Genomic DNA, 19,784 nt, shown 5'->3' with positions numbered 1-19,784 from the left:
CCTGACACAGATGTCCACTGACAAACTTGTGGTATTTGACGAGTTAGGTTGTTGCTGCTGCCTAAGGGTGCTTTCACGCCTGCCCTGTTTGGTTCCACTCAATCGAACTTAAGTTTGTTTGCCTCCTAAGTGTGGTTCTTTTGGGCAGGTGTGAACACAGCATTCGCACTTAGGTGCGCACCAAAATAACCGGACTAAGACCTTCTTGAAGAGGTGGTCTCAGTCCGGTTACAAATGAACTCTGGAGTGGTTTGTTTGTGATGAAAACGTGGTCCGACCTCAATCCGAACCAACTGCAGTCACATCACACATTGTTTGGGTTAAACACACAGCAATATAGTCCACGATGAGCAGCGCTAAAATCAACCTGCGTAGTTGTCCCTCCATTGTGACATTAGAAAGTGTCACATTTATCTTGCAAGTGTACTCTTCTTCAACGTTTTGTTTACTTCCTGGATTTTTCCCACATGGAAATTCTGACCAATCAAGAGCAGCTTTCTCACACAAGGCATTTGATCTGGTCCGCTTGTAAATGCTGCCGTGAGAACACGAACCAACTCTAGGCAATTATGCAGCTTTGTAACACAATTAGTCCCTGATTCAGACCAAAGCAAGACAACTCTAGGTCTGAAAGCACCCACCCAATGTGTATCATGCTGCTGTGAAAGGTGCCTCTGTTAGTCGGTCTGTGATGCAGAGATCACTGACAAAGCAGCGGTCATTGATGAGTTGGGAGTGAGAATGAGCTGGTAATCTGCAGTAATCCCTTCAGCCAATTGTGCACCATCAACATACATCTGTTAAAAGTGCTTGTTTTCACCACTGACAGGCTCAGATTGCTATTGAAAGTGTCTGACTACATTATGGAGCGACCCTTACAGAGAAATGAAATGTTTTTCCTTACCTTACACTGATTCAGTCTGTTAGTCTGTGTAACCATGTCTCACTCCAAAAAAGTCTTGTTCTGAAATCTCAGACTTTTTCACATTGTCAAAATCAATAAATAACAAGTCACCTCTCACGAGATTTCAGAACAACACTTCTCCTGAACGAGACTTGGTCACAGTAGCAAACCAACTAGTGAAAGGTAAGGAAAGATGTTTAATTTCTCTGTAGGGTCCTTTGCATAATGTTGTCAGACACTTCTAATAACAATCTGAGCCTGTCAGTGGCAAAAACAAACACTTTTAATGAACCTACAGTGCACAGTTGTTGTCTCCTTTAGTCACTTAGACACAAAAACATGGGAAAATAGGCTTCAGGTTGAAAAATACTAACGTTTCACTTTCACAAATGATTTCGCATGCCTCTCACCCCATCTGGCTGAGGAGAAAGCCAGTTTGGAATAGTAAATAATAAAATCTGGTATTGAGCCCAGTTTGAAGAAATGCCCTGATTTGCTTCATCTTGAGCCGATTGTTTTCAGTGGAGCTATATACTAAGTCGCCCTGAGGGAGGGTGCATCCTCTCTCCTGGCTGCTCACGCTTCCCCCTCTATCTGCTTTGTTTCCTGCCCCACTTATCACCCTGCTTTACATATCACAGTGCTGGTAACAGCTTCTCTGGGAGCAGAATTTAAAAGCAGCTGGCCTTGTTTTATAAACAGTATGTCTGGGGCTCAAGAAAAAAAAAGTGCAACGACATATCCTCGTCTTTGATATCCCCTTGATGCTGATTGTGTATTTCGGTAGCTTTGGGTTTGATGTGCTTCTTGTCACAGTTTGATCTGTGTTGTGACTGGTTACTAAGATGTCTGTGATCCCCTCATTGTTGATGTCTGGCCTCTCTGCGTGCAGGTGATTAGGAAGGGCGAGGTGAGCTGCTGTTGGATCTGCACCACATGCAAGGACAATGAGTTTGTCCAGGATGAGTTTACCTGCAAGGCATGTGAGCTGGGATGGTGGCCCGATGATGACCTGGCAGGTAGGAGAGATGAAACCTCACATTCTGAGTCTGAGCCAATCTACTTTTGATTTTATGAACAATATACATTCATAATCTCTGTTTCCTGTCCCTAAACCAACCCTCACTCATTATGTCACCCATTTCATGCATTAGCATTCAGCTAACTTACTTTTTATCTGCTCCTTTATCAGGTCTAGGCCTGTCGCCATAATTACCTTATTGACTTATTGTACATATTGGACATGACCCTGATTGTGTCTGCTGACCTCAATATTGCCTGTTGTGTTTGTTGAGATAAGAATGTTAATGACATTTCAGCCAACACAACGCCAGAATAAACAGCAGGGCTTCCTGATCATCATAAGACTCAGGTGCAGCAATTCTCCCTTTTTTTTTCTTTCCACCCCACTTACTTGTGTGAGTTTGAATAAAAATAAACCAACACTTAAAAGACGACACAGTGGATCTTACTTTACCTTGCAGCTACACTTTAAGAGGGACAGAGGCACAGACCTGTTAGCTTTCCAACCTCTGGCAACAAGCCCAAAAGTCCGGTCTTTGTAGTTTTACCCTCCAATAATTTCATCCTCCACTCTATAAACCCAGCACCAAACTGCCTGGCTCCCAAGCCATCCATCCCTGCGAGCTGAGTGCAACACACCAGCTGGATTATGCAGGTAGCTGCTGTGTTCCTGAAGCTTTGCTAGGCTTGTCTACTAAGGCCCAGAGACACACTATACTGACATGAAAGAACTAGTGACGATAAAGGTCAACTAAACATAAACATAATAAAACATAATCTTAACTCATAGTACAAGTTTGTTGTGATCTCACTCCCTCTTGACTTCTGCTGTTTGTTTACTTTCCTCACTTCCGTTTTTCTTCACATGCAATGAGCTGAACTGCCTATCAGATTGATTTCATTCACTGATGGTCTCTGTCGAAGGTGCAGGACACACTGCCAAAACTAGTGACAGATGCTCACCAATGGCCCGACATTGACCAATGGCCGACCATTGGCTTGGTGCCTCAGAGCTGTTATTCAAAGAGGCATCCTTTGGTTTTGTTCTTGATGGCTAGATTTTGTGTGTTTTGTTTTTGTTCTGTTTTTATAATTCATTAAAAACAAAGGTAACTTGTTTCAGGGGAAATAAAACTGAAGTCTGGTCTGAGGTCCCACACACACATTTACACAAGCACACACACCAAGGTTGGAAATTAACACTGGCCAAATGCTGGTTTAACATGCATTTGCTGGTAGATTTAGGACACAAAACAATTATTTACTTTTGAATGAATCGAATTTGAACAAGCAAGCAAATATGTTACTTCCAACCATGCATATTTAATCTAATGTACCCTCATTCTTTCAGCGCTTGCAACAAATATGAATGCAACAGCCTCTGTCACAGTGATTTGTCTGGTCTGTGGTCCCCCAATTTTTAGCCATTCTCCAAATATGTTTCACAGACGAAAAGTGTTTGTCAGTTGATGATTTTCGTTTGTGTTCCACCCCAATATTGCACGTGGTGCAGAACAGTTTACCTCGGCTTTCGTAAAGAATATCAGGGAATTATTTTGCACGGTCTTTAGGAGTGATTTTTGTTGGTAAATGTGTAGTCTCGCTCACCAGACCTTTCTCAAGAAAAGAAAGGTCTGGCTGGGCCGACTCTTGTATTTCTTTCAACCAATCACAATCCTTCTGGGCGGTGCCACAGCAACGGTGCACTAGCAAAAATATTGCCTGGGGGAAACAGGTTTTGGTGTAACACGCCCACAAAAATATCGCCTACAGGACGCAAACCATGGCAGAAAAATGGCTACATCCCCGCAAGATCAAACACCGCAAAAGTTAGTAAAGGACGTGTTGAAAACTGCAGCCGGAGGTGGTAGGGCGGGCGACCCATTAGAATCACACATCCGTATCTTCATACCATAAACAAGGAAGTGAATTTGGCGACGTACGTCCATTACGTGCTCGCAAGGGAATGCTATGATTGATGGAACTCACGGGAGGCTGGTCAAAATTGCGGAAAAGTTGCGGTAATTGGACGAAATTGCATGGTCTCATACAGTTCACAGAGATTGGTTGAATTTGCATTAATTGTTTCTATTGCAACATCACAAATCCCTGGAGTGACTGATTAATCAAGTCTGGAACTGAGTATTCTTGGGCTACTCCTCTAAAGGTACTATAATTTTTTATTTACTTTCTTGTATATATTAACAATTGTGAATTACTTTTTGTTAAATATTTTATTCATATTCTAATTCTAATGTCTAAATATTCTTAAGAATTAAAAGTTAATTGCTCTTTGAAGGGGTGTACTTGCATTATTATGCTGTTATATTGTCATTATATTAGTTACATAAAATGGTCTCAATGACAATAATATCATTTATCGCAATTATTTCTGGAACAATATATCATCCCACAAAGGTACTTCTGGTGACAGACCTATTCAGGTCATAAATATCTTACAACACCAATCTCACTGAAGTAGCACAAATCCTTTCTCTCAAACTATTTTGCTCTCTCAAAAGTCCTCCTCCCCCCTTAAACCTGTTCGCACTTCACACCCTGACACCTCCTTTCGCTGATGCTTTTCATCATCCAGGTCCTATGACCTTGCTCTCTCTGCTCCCTCCACCTCCACACTACTCCTTCCCTCCTCCCTGCTCTTTGCCTTGTTGTGACCCAGTGGTTGTTTTGACAGCGATTTATAGAGTTGAGAGGAGCTCTCAGTTCCCAGGTGTAAAATCCTATTACTGCCATGAGAGGCTTGGGAATACATTTCAGCACTCTGTCGAGGAAGAAATTCTCCCTTTACTCTCATTACATGTCGCTATCTGGAATATACTAATAGAGTTGGTCCTGTTCGTAGAGTGAGGTTGTACTGCCCATATGTTCACTTATTTTCTCATTTAGGGCAGGAGTGTTTTCTTAATACCTTTATTTCTTCATGTAATTTCATTATGGTGCTGGCTTCTCTCCAATGTGAGTTTGCCCACAGACCATTTACAGCACAGTGAGCGAGTGAGCTTTGTTTCTGAATTATTCAAAGGTCTTCCCAGCTTAGATATGACAGCAGAGGTTTTAGAGGAATGAGGGATTTTTGAGGATTGTGTAAGAACAGATACAGATAAGAGCATTTCATCTTTGCCACTCTTGTCCGTTTGCACGCAGCGTGGCTGATGCCTTGGCAAACTAAGCCGGGTGGTCGTGGGTGGTCAAAAGAAAACAGCAACAGTTCACCGCAGTGTGCTTCAGACACTTTCTCCTCAAGAGTGCCTCTGTGTGCTTTTGCAGGAGTGCTTTTAAATAATACCTCAGTGTAACAACTGCTTTATACCTTCATACCCACATTAGTGCCTTTCACATTTTTATCCAAGCTTCCTGAGGCAACAAGTTATTTTAAAATTTCAGATCATGATTTGACACACTGGGAGTTAGCAATGCAGACCAGGAGTGGGCTTCTCTGTGCATGGTCTTGCCTGTGATGGCAGTGACTGTAATGCTATTAGCAAGAGCATGTAATTTATGGAGTGTTAAGCTGGGGAAGTCTAGGGATGTCAGTTTTCTCCCATTAAGCTCCATAAACTTCCTTTGGGTGTTGGATGGCAACTAGTGCAGCATGACAGAGTTGACACACATACCCACGTGTCTGCACATACATATTTGCCAGTATAAAAATGAGAGACAGACCTGGCGCCTTGACACATGCAAATTAGTTTCTGAGCAGTTTTAGACCGTCTTGGAGAACTCTGATCTCTGCTACACACCTGACTTCCCTTGTGTGTCCAAATCTGTGTTGCTGTCTTCTCCACTTTCTGCTCATTGGTTCCTCTCTGTTTAAATGTGCCTTTCATTCACAAAAAAACTACCACGGTGACATAAACTGTATATAAAGATGGATAGCGATTCTACACTTACTCCCACTGTGCAAAAATAAAGCCAAAATACCCTACATCTTGTCCCGATGACATCATTCGCAGACAGAAGCTCACACTGCCTGTCCAAGGCAAAAATATCGCGCCGTTATGCCACCTCCCGTTCTATATATAAGGTATGATCGCAAAATGGGGGCACAGTGTGGTCTCTTCTATAATCGGCCATGGCACGTAGTAACAGCAACCACTGTCTATATAAACAGGACGTCCAGCAGGACGAGACCGTACGCAGGATGGATGTTAAGTTTTGACGCTGTGTTATGTGTGTGTCCCATAGCGGGAGATTAAAAAAGTAGCTGTTAGTGGCTAACTCAAAGAAGAACATCAGCAGCCGTGAATGTCAAATTTTGAAAACAATGATATTTTCGAGCTTCTTTCCATCCAAGCAGAGGACGAGATCAGCTGCCATATAACAGGGACAGTAAATAACAATAACAGAGGCTAAGACCAGATAAATCAGTGTGTAATAAAAAAAAATAAACAACAAAATTGATAAAAGGAGGAAAAAAACTAGACACACAACAGATTTACTGTAAGAAAAAACTTCCTGTAAAAGTATGTTTTCAGGAGTGTTTTAAGTGAAGACACTGAGTTTCCTGTAATGAGGCGGGCAGTAGAAGCAGGTAGGAGGATCCCACCTTAAGAGCGCAGGCAGCGACTAGGCTCGAAGGGCTTAAGTAGATCTATAATGTATGTTGGAGCAAGGCCATGAAGGGTTTTAAAAGTAATTAGTAAAAGTTTAAAATCAATTCTATACAGCCAAGTTTTGAATAAGCTGGAGATGGGAAATGGCCTTTTGGTTGAGCCTTGAATACAAAGAATTACAGTAATCTAGACATGATGAGATAAAAGCATGAATGACTTTTTCAAGGTCCACTTCAGATAAAAAATGTTTTACTTTTGCAATGTTTCCAATTGGATGAAAGCACAATTGCACAACCCTGGTTATTTGTATACTGAAACAGAGCTCAGATGATTGTTATTGTTGTGTTATGGCATTGTTGTTGTTTAGAAAGCAGTACAGTTTTTTTTGTCACACCAGAGGCCGACGCTGTTGTGTTACATGTCATGCCGTCATGCCTCTTTTGGCTGCATGATCCCAGAATGCTGTCTATAATCATACACTGTAGTGGAAAGATGCTGCCTATGTCTGATTCTGTGCAAAAATGCACAGGAAGCAGAAAGAAGGGACTTTGTAGCGGCCCTTTAGCATGATCTCTGTGTAAAAAGGTTTGTTAAATTCCCGCCTACACATCCACCCTACCAAGCGCAAGCAGCGCCAGTGCACCAGCTGGCGCACACAGCTGTCAATCAGATAACTTTTTATAGCATCAAATACCTAATTCAAACCAAACTTTTAAGAAAAACGAACACCTGAACTTACAACAACTACCTTAAATGGCAGATACCATCTGTTGGAGCCATGTTTGATTTGTGTTAAATGTATTATCCCGCCATGCCACTAGGTAGCTTATGTCACTGGCTGAGACAGGCCATGGTATTTAAGTTCATGCCAGTACGCACAGGTGTTGCTCATGTTAGGAAGCAAACCGTTTTGTACTGCTCGGATTAGGATTTATATGGCTGTATTTATTGGACGTTTGTGTTGAAACTTACTGGAAGTTATACCGACATTATGGACGCTGATGAGAAAATAAATGTATGATGATATACTGCATTGGTAAAGATTGGGAGTACATGTCCAGACAATTCAGCCAATTAGCAACCAGTAGTGGCTTTAGTGCAGGGTTAGTCGCTATTTTGTACATTTTAGTTTGGCCCAGGTCCCATCTACTAACATGGAAGAGGCAGGGTTCATCACCTATACTGCAGCCAGTCACCAGAGGATGATCCAGATGTTTTGGCTTCACATTTGGGGAGCTGTCATTTCATCCATCTTTATTATACAGTCCATGTCAGTATCATATTATATCATCATATTAACCTGGCATCTCCTCTGCTCTTCCAGGCTGCCAGCCTCTCCCTCTGAAGTATCTCGACTGGGCAGATGTGGAATCCATCGTGGCCGTGGTTTTCTCCTGCGTAGGCATCCTGATCACCTCCTTCGTCACCTTTGTGTTCATCCAGTACCGTGACACACCTGTGGTTAAGTCCTCAAGCAGAGAACTCTGTTACATCATCTTGGCAGGCATCTTCATGGGCTACATCTGTCCATTCACCTTAATCGCCCGTCCCACAGTGGCTTCCTGCTACCTGCAGCGGCTCCTGGTGGGCCTCTCGTCTGCCATGTGCTACTCTGCCCTGGTGACCAAAACTAACCGCATCGCCCGTATCCTGGCGGGCAGCAAGAAGAAGATCTGCACCAGGAAGCCCCGTTTCATGAGCGCCTGGGCCCAGGTGGTCATCGCCTTTATGCTGATCAGTGTGCAGCTAACTCTGGAGATCACACTCATCATACTGGAGCCTCCTGAGCCTATCAAGTCCTACCCGAGCATACGGGAGGTCTACCTCATCTGTAACACTAGCAACGTAGGCATGGTGGCGCCACTGGGCTACAACGGCCTGCTAATTCTGAGCTGCACCTACTATGCCTTCAAGACGAGAAACGTCCCGGCCAATTTTAACGAGGCTAAATATATTGCCTTCACAATGTACACTACCTGCATCATCTGGCTGGCCTTTGTGCCCATCTATTTTGGCTCAAATTACAAGATCATAACCACGTCCTTCTCCGTCAGCCTGAGTGTGACAGTGGCACTGGGCTGCATGTTCACTCCTAAGATGTACATTATCATTGCCAAACCAGAGAGGAACGTCCGAAGCGCCTTCACCACGTCTGATGTGGTGCGAATGCATGTTGGAGATGGGAAGTCGGCTCAATGTGGGAGCAATAGCTTCCTCAATATGTTCCGCCGGAAGAAGCCTGGGTCTGGCAATGCCAAGTGAGTAACCTTTCACGTTGTTCATCTCTAGATTTTATTTGGTAAGAGTCAAAATTATAAGACGCCTAAACACTCAAATAGCACAGGGAGTTCTCCACAGATGATCTTCTGGCATTTTCTAAATAAATAACCAAAAGTAACATGCTCTTTTTCTTTCTTAATGATATCACAAGAATATTTGAGTGTTTATGCTCGATGTTAATGGTCCAATTTTAACTTCCCAGTACCCCATTGATTGAAACAGTTAGCAGTGAACACTAATTTATTTGGCACATCCCCCTCCCCCTGAGGGGCATGACATATCATCAATGAAATTAAGATAAACTGAACGGAAAACTCAGGGGGGGCAATTTGCTGCCATTGATTTAGAGCTAACAGGCCATGCTAATGTGTCAGTGATTTTTAAAGTATAGATTTCACACATCTAAACCAGATTTAAGACTTGCATATAACTTTTCTGAGATCCACAGCAGTGACACATGGACAGGTGTCTAAAGTAAGGAGTGGGGCAGTATGAGAGTGATCCCAATATGTTACGTGTTGTCTCTCACCCTTGTTATGCAGCCTTTCTAATCTTCTAACCCTCTAAACTGAGCAGCGTTCTGTCTGCAAAGTGTCGAGGCTGGCACATGTTTTGGCATGGTGGTCACTGAAGTCCTTCCCTGGAGAGCTGCACTGTCAACCAAGACATATTTTATTAATATATACAACCAGGAGGAATTTAGACACTCACCAGCCAGATGATCATAAATTTATCATCAAGAAAATCAGTTTGCCCAAAACTGTTAAAGCTGAAATCCATAATTTTCTGCACACGTTTGTACGGTGGCAAACAACAGCAAATGCACTACAACAGCCCATTATGTTTCTATTAGGAGAAACATGCCTCAGCTTTAGAAACTATGCCGACCCAAAAACAACAGAACGTATAACAAAGGAAAGGTGCTGCAAATGAGAAAACATGCTGCAGGAAGACAATTTTTTTTTTTTTACAGCAAACATGCTGCAAATACAGAAATGATTTCAAAAACACCAGGCTGTTCTCATGCACTGTTCATACGTATACCTAAGAAAGGTAATGCTTCACAGTTCATATTCAACCAACGTAATCATGAACGAGTAATTCTTGTATAACCTACGTAATCCAGGAAGCTGCAGTCATGTGACCAATGCGCAGAAGTAAATTTACAGGGCTCAACTATGCGCCTTATCCTTAACCAACCTATATGACTTTCTTTAACCAAACTATTTAACGACATTCCTAAACTTAACCCTTGTAAATTTACATTAAATACGTAACTTTACACTAAGTACGTAACATGATGTGGGGACATTGATTTATTTTGTCACACCTTCCATTGTATGTGCATTTTTTGTAAGATGTTGTACTGACCATAAAAAATAAATTAAGTAAAATAAAATAAAATAAAAGAACAAAGAATAAAAGAAAACAGGAAAAAAAATAAAACTAAATAAAATAAAATAAAATAAAATAAACAATAAAACTGCTGCATATCCAGTCAACACAGCAGAAGTTCTCCAGGCTTCTGGGAGCTAAGTGAAACGATAGCTCCATGAATCAAGCCAAATGTAAAAAAATAAAAATAAAAAATCTATATTTACATGTCTCCTCTTTTCCCCACTTTAAAAACAAACACACTCCGTCATGTGTATCTGTCGTCTGCACTCTGTTTGGTCAAAAATCATGTTTTTCCGCTCAGTGCTCCTCCTAGAGGCCTGGAGAACTCCTGTTGTGTTGCCTGATTATTCAGTGTTTTTCTGTTGCATTTGTATGCGGGGTGTGACTTTTTTGTAGGCTGTTTGCTGTTGATGTATTTATTTGTCTTTCTACAGCACGTTTCCGTTGTATGTGTTCTGGATTTTTATGTGTGTTTTTGAATTGGCATCGTTTCTGAAGCTGCAGCACCTTCCTCCTAATGAAATTGTTTTGGGCCGTTGCAGCGCGCCCCCGTTAGCCTCCATATTTTGCTCGACATGGAGGTGGCATTGATGTAAGGGATGGTGTGGAAACCTTCTGTTTATCCTATCTTAGCTATTCCACTGAATGACATAAAGGAAAAGACTTCGTAAGTAACCATTCATAATTTGGTTGCCTCTCAGCTTGAGTTCGTTCAGTCGTTTTGTATCGGAGCACAGAGCCTACCTGGCTGGTTAAAGTGTCTGATGAATTAAAGGAATCACTCGCCTCTGTGATCCCGTCACTCCTGAGCTTGCAATGGCAAATTTGTTTTTGACACTGCAGCCCTCCATGAAGGAGATCTGCCACCCTGCTGCTTTGGGTTTATCCTGAATTAACCTCACATTTAACTTTTCTCAGCATGAACGCTCCTCCCCTCCCCCACCTCTCCAACTAATCACATTAGAGCCAGTCCTAGCTCATTCTCTACTAAACTCTGTGTCGTCTTCAGGCCAGTTCAGGCACCAGCTGAGATACTGACTCTGAATGCATGCGCCCCATTTTAAGTGTATAAGCAACTAGTTACGACAGGAGGAAATGAGCTGGGTGACTCCGTAATTCCGTAAGCTCAATGTTTGAAGCGATTTGAAGATCATAATGCTGTCTGCAGCACATTATGACTCACTATGTTTGTGAAGTGCCACAGTTGATAAATGTGACGCTCCTTAGAGCTCATCATTGAACCCCTTAAGCAAAGCTGTTAATGTCAAAGTCATGTGGTTAAGAAGTATTTTAACATGCGTCAGAAATGTTGAAATGCTGCTGCTCTGTTGTGTTACGTTGCTGCTATGTTGATGTTGTTTCTCTGTACCCACCTCCCGGTTTCCTGTGATAGTAACTTGGGTCTTTATCTCGTTCATAGTTCTAATGGCAAGTCTGTGTCATGGTCTGAATCAGGTGCAAGACACCCTCCGAGGGGGGGGAATGTGTGGCACAGACTGTCTGTGCATGTGAGGAAACAGGAAGCCGGCTTGAATCAGACGGCGGTCATCAGGCCCCTAACTAACACCCCCGACCCCCACAGTTGTGAGCCCTCCACCTGCGACCTTGGCACAGAACCCCATCTCCGACAAGAACCGCGCGGCGCTAAGCCTCTGTACAACCTGGTGGAGGAGGACGACGAGGGCGACTCGCAGCGCCCCCTCTGGACTCCGACTTGCTCCGGACAGATGCAAGCGCTGGAGTCGAATTTAGATAAGCCGGCTTCTTATTTGCCCTCTCAAAAGAGGGGCTGCACCACAGAGCGCTTGCAAGGGGCTGTGGTGGACACACACAGCTCCTACGTCCCCGCACTGAATGACCACACCGCCAAGGAGGCAAACCCTGCCAACGAGCCTTTGAGCTTGACCCCCTCTCAGCTCCCTCTGGCCCCGCAAGCGGGAGCGTTTGAAGAGGAGGGGTCCGAGGACGAGGCGCTGGACCTCTTACACAGCTACATTTATGATGCCAAGGAGGAGGGGGAGGGGGAGGATGGGGAAGGCGAGGATCTAACTCCACACAAGCCAACTCTGGAGGATTCTCTCACCCTGTCGCCTCCCTCCCCCTTCAGAGACTCTGTGTATTCGGGGGAGTCTGTCAGCGACTCCAGCCCTCCGAGCTCAGTCTACACCTCAAACATCCTCCATGACTTTGCACACAGCTCCTCGACACTGTGAGAGCAAAACAAGGCGCTGACACACACATACACAAACACACACAGATACACACTGTACAACAACAATGTTTTATTATCATTTCAAGTTTTTAGCTTTACTTTTGCTCTGTCATTTGCTGGCTTGTATTTATTACTCTGCTTTTATAGGTAAGGGTTTAATCAGAATTATAAGTAGAGAAACAGCAGGAATCATCCATGAGTGCTTACATTTCTGAAGGGCTGTTGGTGCACAAAGCCTGTCTGTAAAATGTAAAAAACTGGGAGGAGTGCCAAAACTAGTCAGCTCTCATGCCAAATTGTGACGAATTAAGCAACACTGAGAATCATAATAAAGGATGTAGCTGTGGTTCTCATAATGGCGGTGCAATTAAATGGTCTACTGGAAACAAACGGCAAGATGAACACAGTTTTGTGTGTATATACGTGCACTGTAACATACAACCAAACTGGCTCTGAGGGCCGCAGAGGTGTGCTTCATGCCAGTTTTGATTAACTCTCTCTGCTGCACATGTACAGGTCTGTGAAGCAGTCGCAGCTGCATCGGAAATCTACTTGGTGTTTTTTTTTTTTTTTTTGTCATTAATTAATTTCACCTCAGCTTTCTCTCATCCGACCTCATCGCAATTTAAATATTACAAAGAGATTAATTAAGAAGAAACGCGCAGTAAGCTGGTTGACTTTTACTTTTTATGTGTTGCGAGATTAAACTGAGATTCTGCTGAAGACTTGCGCTGTATGATATATGGATATAACGTGCCAGTCAAAGTTGTTATCAACCTACATCCCTGCTTTCGAATTTTTTTTTTTTTTTTTACAATGTAGCTGATACAGGTTAGCGTGATTGTAGATGATGGCGATGTTGTTTATTCAGTTTACACTCGATCATAACCCCGAGAGCAGAGTTTTTACGAGCATGGGACGTGACAACAGAACTCCGTTTGCTTTCCATGCCGTGTTGATATCTCTCATGTTCTCTGAGTTTGCTGTGTCATTGTAATGAAAACACAGTACTTGTACAAGTTCTCAAAGTTTGTAATACTGTTTAGCCATCTCTTGTTTTTCACACAGGTGGTATGTTTGTAATACTGATAAATGTTTCTATATTTAGAATGTCAACCGAAGAAAAAAAAAAAAAACGAGTTTATACATTTTGAAACTGTCCTCAGATACTTGTCAAGGAGCAGTGTGTTTGGTTTTTGGGTAACTTTTAAGCTTGAACTTGAGTCGACTGTATCCTCTTGAAAATATTCAGTTGTAAAAGTAACCGATGATTAGTTGCTTCTTGTAATGAGATTATACATGTTTCGATTTTGCTTAAATCTTGCATTATGAACTTAAGTAGTTTACTTGAGGTTAAGTTTCTTAGTTCTTTATCTATAAGAATGCAAATTATTTCAAAGTACGAGACTATACAGTGCATAGTGCAATTGTATTGTATTTCCAAATGTTTTTAGTCTATTATAGTGTAAGTTGTTAAATGATTTTAACCAATGTAAAATATACGAGGGTGCCACCTGTTTAACACTGTCGAATCTAGAGTGAAATAGGTCTTTATGTTTTGGGCAAGCTGAACAATGCTGTAAAATAAAAACTATTTATATTAAGAAGACTGATCACTGCCTACAGTAGCCTGAAAAAAAAACTGGGTTGAATTTAAGTCAGACTGCAAAACTCCTACAACTGGCCAAGCTCAATATTAGTGTAAAGGAACAGTGTGTTGCATTTAGGGGGATTTAGTAGCATCTAGTGGAGAGGATTGCAGATTGCAACCAGCTCAAACTTCACTCAGTTAGAGTCCCTCCAGTGTCCATTGTTCAGGAGGTTTTTACCTCTGAATTATCCAGAGGTCTCTTCAGACCCAATAATTTAAAGGGACAGTGCTCCCAAAAATGAAAATTCAGCCATTAAATACTCACCCATATGCCGAGGGAGGCTCTGGTGAAGTTTTAGAGTCCTCACAACACTTACGGAGATCCGAAGGGGAAGTGGGTAGCAGTACAACTGCACACCTAATGGCTGATGGCGCCCCAGATTAAAATGTCCAAGAACACAGAATTGAAACCACAAAATATCTCCATACTGCTCATCTGTAGTGATCCAAGTGTCCTGAAGCCCCGACTTAAAAAGTTGTTGGAAAAACGTTATTTGAACTCTGTTTTTAGCCTCATTGTAGCCTGTAGCTCTAACTGCCTCTCTGTGGACGGTGCTCACATGTGCGCGCTTGCATGCGAGACCAGCAAAAGCACATGAACACACATGAAGGCGGTGCCCATGTCTCACGGTCTCACACAAGCGCACACACGTCAGCGCAGTGTACACAGAGGCAGGTAGAGCTACAGGCTACAATGAGGCTAAAACCAGAGTTCAAATGATGTTTTTCCAAACAACTTTTTAAGTCGGGGCTTCAGGACACTTAGATCACTATAGACGAGCAGTATGGAGATATTTTGTGGTTTCAATTCTGTGTTCTTGGACATTTTAATCTGGGGCGCCGTCAGCCATTAGGTGCACAGTTGTACTGCTACCCACTTCCCCCTCGGATCTCCGTAAGTGTTGTGAGGACTCTAAAACTTCACCAGAGCCTCCCTCGGCATATGGGTGAGTAGATAATGGCTAAATTTTCATTTTTGGGAGCACTATCCCTTTAAATCGTTAAAAACACTGAATAAAGCAGTATCACCTTAAAAAAAATCAGTGTTTTTCCGATGGTCTGGTCAGGGAGGGCCTCCTGCCTACGATGGCGGACTCAAAAACGTGAATGGTCCTCTTTAGAGCAAGTGTGTGGTTTGTCCTTTTTGAGCTACTGTAGAAACATGGTGGTGCAATATGGCGGACGGCCTCCCTACGTAGATGTAAACGGCTCATTGTAAAGTAATGAACTAAAACTCCAATTAGTAGCCCGGACTATTATTTGCTTAAATCGCTGAAATCAACAGGCCTATATTTGGGACAGGCCTTTAATTCCTTTCACACAAAACTGTTGCTCAGCAAAGATGGGAAATGCAATCAAACTGTTTATTTGAACAAGTATGAATATTACTTGTTTAAAATTAGGCTTCAGATAATATATCGATTATGAAGCATTCATTTGATGTAGCTCAGACAGACAGTGCATCACAGAAAGAGAGAGCAACACCACTTTATTTTTTTTATGAAAAACCCTTTGATTCTTTTGATCTGAGGACCCTTACAGACTAAAGGAATATGAATAACTTCCAAGGTTATCAAGGAATGGACGCTTTATTTGAGGTAGTCAACAATCTGCTTTTATACATCTTAAGAACTTCAATTTAAAAAAAAAAACCGAACTGCTTGGCAGCCAGACCAGGCCTCTAATTGAAACAGGCCTTTATTTGTCAAAATGTGCAGCAACACCGGGCTAGTAAAAGAAACTGGGTATTTAATTGGAATTTGGCTTTTCATTGAAGTTATACGGTATTCTTATTTTCAGGTGGTTAAACACTAAAGAAAACACTTACTGTATTATTTTCTATTTCTGCCAGTATATCCCCTTAAATCCTACACACTGGACCTTAAAATCAGTGTTTCCAAATTAAATGCTGGGGTCAATCAGGGCTCTTTAAAAAGGTTTTTCAAAGGTTATAAAATTTAAAGTCCCCTTCTGCTCAAAAATGTGTTTTGCTTTTTGTTATTTTGATGTTGAGCTTCACTGTGCAGAATACTGTATGTGCAGAGTTTAACACTACTTTTCTTTTTTCACACTCAGCTGAAGGGGGACTTTTCTTTTTGGGCTCATCTTAAACTCAGTGTAAGAGTGTGCTTATGAGCAGGATTTTGTGACATCACAACCACTTTAGAGCCAATCCCAGTCTGAAATTCAATTTACACATACATGTGCACAGGAACAAATTTCCACGGTTGTCCAGTCTATCTCTAGTTGTCATAAAACTCCATCCCTACGGTAATGTTCCCCGCAGTAGAAGTCCCCTTGCATCCAAGGAAATTTATGGATCTAAGAAGCAGCTCCAAAACTATCCTAGCATTTTCTCAGCCTATTTAGCCTGTATTCAAAAACTGATTAGCTCCTGCTAGCACTAATCTCTCCCTAAGTTTAGCTGACCCCGACCCTTACACTTTGACCTGACGTGATGAGGACATGTCAGATCTGAGGAATTAACTGAGCTGCACACCCTTTTTATTTACATCAGGCACCTCATCATATGCTATTTGAGATTCAAAACATGTTCGGGGCAATCTCCAGCTCACCTGGTAGAGTGTGCGCCCCACTTAGGCTTGTTCCTCGGCAATGGCGTGAGCGCAACTCTGACCTGTGGCCTTTTGCTGCATGTTATCTCTGTTACCCTGAGGCTGCCGTGTCAATAAAGCAATAAAAAGTCCAGAAAATAACCCTTAAAACAAATGTTCAGATAGCCCATTAGTTATGGTACAATAGCTGAGTACTGACGTGTCATTAGAGGGTGCTGCAGCACCCTTAGCACCCACCTGCCTGCGCCCATGTACACAGGTGTGCTGTGGAGACTTGAATCCTCCGGTGCACATATGTTAAAATTGACTTTTTATTTTAGTAAGAGACATGTTGTGTCTTCGGAAAGACAATACTTGTGTATTCACTGAGAGGTTTTCCAACTAGTTAACTGGACTTTTTCCCATAATGAAAAACATGTCAGACAAATAATTATTCAATTGAATTAATTCAATTATTTTTCCTTTTTTTTGTTTTGTTTTACACCTTCATGCTTAGTAGACATTAAATCTTTGTTTAAAAAAAGAAGGAAGAAGAAAGCATTTGGTTGATGGTTTGTCTACTTGCTGGTGAGGACAAAATGGAGGACAATAACTTACCTGATCATTTATTGCTCTCCATTGAAACTAAAGTGTCGTGTTGACAGTGTGATAAATATTATCACTGTGTAAACATGAGACAGTTACAGTAACCGCAGCAGCACAAGGAAGCTGAGCATGCATCAAGGTTTTTACATTTCCGGGTCCTGTGACTTATCAGGTGGTTGCTGAGCGGCTGCAGGAGGAGGAGGAGGAGGAGGAGAAGGAGCATTAGAAAGTGGGGGGAGACAAATGTAATTTCAGTTTCATCTGGCCCTGAGCCCTGTCACTGACCAGCCCAGTCCTCCAGCGCAGCAGCTCCTCACAGGAAGCCTACATGAGCCAGGAAGCAGCAGCAGCCTGTAGCTGAGTCCTCGCAGAAGTTGTCAGTGTCAGTGTGTCAGCATGGCCGGGGGCTCGGTGTCTGAGTGTAAGGAGTACCTGTTCAAAGTGCTGGTCATCGGGGAGCTAGGCGTCGGGAAGACCAGCATCATCAAACGCTACGTGCACCAGCTTTTCTCGCAGCACTACAGGGCGACGATCGGGGTCGACTTTGCGCTCAAAGTCATCAACTGGGACAGCAAGACTCTGGTCAGGTTACAGCTGTGGGACATCGCAGGTAAGGACACACATCCACTCCAACAGAGACACATTTGGTCTTAACATCTGAATCAGATGGTTTTAATTTGCAAGTTTCACTTTCACAGATCGCTTTCCTAAAAGTTTCTTCCACGATTGAATTAAATATATAATCAGTTTTAATGTTGCACCAGAAATCCCCACACGTGTTTGGAAACATTATGTAATGAAGTTCCCACGAGCTGAGAGGAGTTTCCAGCAGAAAGGACCGGTCGATCATGTCTGCTCGTTGTCTTTTCCACTTTATGATCACGGCAGCTCATAATTGTCAGAGGAATGTAGGTCACGTTGTTGTTAGCGACTGAGCGCCGCCCCCCTCCAGCTCATGAAACTCCCCATCATATTCCACCAACATGTTCCCCGGGGATTTTACATGTGTTTCTGGGTTTACTCAGTAACTTTACTGGCCCTTATCTTTATGTCATGCTGTTCATGTCGCAATGTCAACTGTTAGATTCTTAAAATGGCACTATCCAGGGGCAGATTATGAGATAATGGGCCCCTGGGCACTGACACACAGAGGGCCCCACCACCTCTCCCACATAGATGCAAAATACACAGATTTCACAGGCCTGGTTGGTTTTTGTTGTTGTTTTGTGTCCCTTTGTAGTGGTTAACCAGTTTCACTGGATGGCCAACTTGTTGAAACTGTAGAAAAATTTAAATATCTGAGCACAGTTCTTGATAGCCAGATGAGTTTTTCTGAAAACACAGACTATGTGTTCAAGAAATGTTCACAGCGACTCAGTCTTCTTAGAAGACTAAGCAGCCTTGGTGTCAGTCCTCAGATCCTGGAGCTTGTGTACACCACTCATGTTGAGAGTGTTCTCACCTATCATCTTTCTGTTTGGTTTGGTCATCTAAGCTCAAAATGCAAGCATAGGCTAAACAGGATTGTGTCAATGGTGAGCAAAATAGTGGGAAAACCCCAAAAGCGTCTGACCCATCTCTACACTGAGAGGACAAGGAGGAAAGTGAGGAGAATCCTGGCAGATAGCTCCCATCCTCTCTTCAGCCAGTTTGAGCTCTTGAAGTCTGGGAGGCACTACAGAGTTCCTCTGGCTAAAGGGGCTTCTAAAAAGTCCTTTGTCCCCAGCACTATTAGCATCCTTAACTCTACCAAGTGACTAAACAACAGACAATGACATGAACTGCTCTACCGTACTTTTATAGCAATGATTCTATTCTATTCGATTCTATTCTTATGCATCGCTCTGTGGTTTAGTGCTGCTGTGATGTCATTTTCTGTCTCTTAATAGTCGTTTTGTGTCTCTTCAGTTTATTTTTTTGTGCCTTTGTAGTCATTTTGTGATTTTTTTTTTGTGTGGTCATTTTGTGTCTCTTTGTAGTTGCTTTGTGTCTCTTTGTGGTTGTTTCGAATCTTTAGTCATTTTGTGTCTCATTGTAGTAGTTTGTATCTCTGTGGTCATTTTGTGTTTCTTCGTAGTGTCTTTCCGTCTCTTTTTGGAGCAGTTTTGTGTGTCTTTGTGGTCATCGCGTGTCTCTTTGTGGTATCCTTGTGTCTCTTAATAGCAGTTTTGTGCCCGTGTTTTGTATTTCTTTGTGGTTGTTTTGTGTTTCTAGTCACTTGTGTCTCGTTGTAGTAGTTTTGTATCTCTGTGGTCATTTTGTGTTTCTTCGTAGTTTTTTTCCATCTCTTTGTAGCAGTTTGGGTCTTTGTGGTTGTTTTGAGTCTTTTTGTGGTCATTAAGTGTCTCTTGGTACTTTCTTTGTGTCTTTTTGGAGCAGTTTTGTGTGTCTTTGTAGTCGTTTAGTGTCTCTTTGTAGATGTTTTGTGTGTCTTTGTAGGTGCTTTGCATCTCTTTGTGGTTGTTTTGTGTCACTTTAGTTTCTTTTCTCTGTCTCTTTGTAGTCATTTGTGCCTCATTGTAGTTGTTTTGTGTCTCTTTGTAGTTGATTTGTATCTCTGCGGTCATTTTGTGTTTCTTTG

At 42.4% G+C, this 19,784-nt stretch overlaps 2 protein-coding genes across 3 annotated transcripts in view; both read left to right on the top strand.

The window, feature by feature from the left end:
- grm1a (glutamate receptor, metabotropic 1a) overlaps positions 1 to 14,082 on the top strand; it is a 58,215-nt gene extending 44,133 nt beyond the window's left edge. Inside the window, exons 7-9 of one of the 2 annotated variants that reach the window (XM_049589389.1) lie at positions 1,797 to 1,923; positions 7,826 to 8,759; positions 11,600 to 14,082. In XM_049589389.1, the coding sequence (XP_049445346.1) occupies positions 1,797 to 1,923; positions 7,826 to 8,759; positions 11,600 to 12,392 (1,854 nt within the window). In that variant the 3' untranslated portion in view covers positions 12,393 to 14,082. The remainder of the gene's footprint in view (positions 1 to 1,796; positions 1,924 to 7,825; positions 8,760 to 11,599) is intronic. The other variant, XM_049589390.1, reaches the window with a different exon arrangement.
- Positions 14,083 to 17,421: 3,339 nt separating this feature from the next.
- Positions 17,422 to 19,784, top strand: part of rab32a (RAB32a, member RAS oncogene family) — a 29,540-nt gene continuing 27,177 nt past the window's right edge. The window contains exon 1 of the mRNA XM_049589420.1: positions 17,422 to 17,813. Coding sequence (XP_049445377.1) covers positions 17,600 to 17,813 — 214 coding nt within the window. The 5' untranslated portion in view covers positions 17,422 to 17,599. The remainder of the gene's footprint in view (positions 17,814 to 19,784) is intronic.

Source organism: Epinephelus fuscoguttatus, linkage group LG11, assembly GCF_011397635.1.
Source record: "Epinephelus fuscoguttatus linkage group LG11, E.fuscoguttatus.final_Chr_v1".
Lineage (NCBI taxonomy): Eukaryota > Metazoa > Chordata > Actinopteri > Perciformes > Serranidae > Epinephelus > Epinephelus fuscoguttatus.
This window is presented reverse-complemented; position numbering and strand designations above follow the sequence as displayed.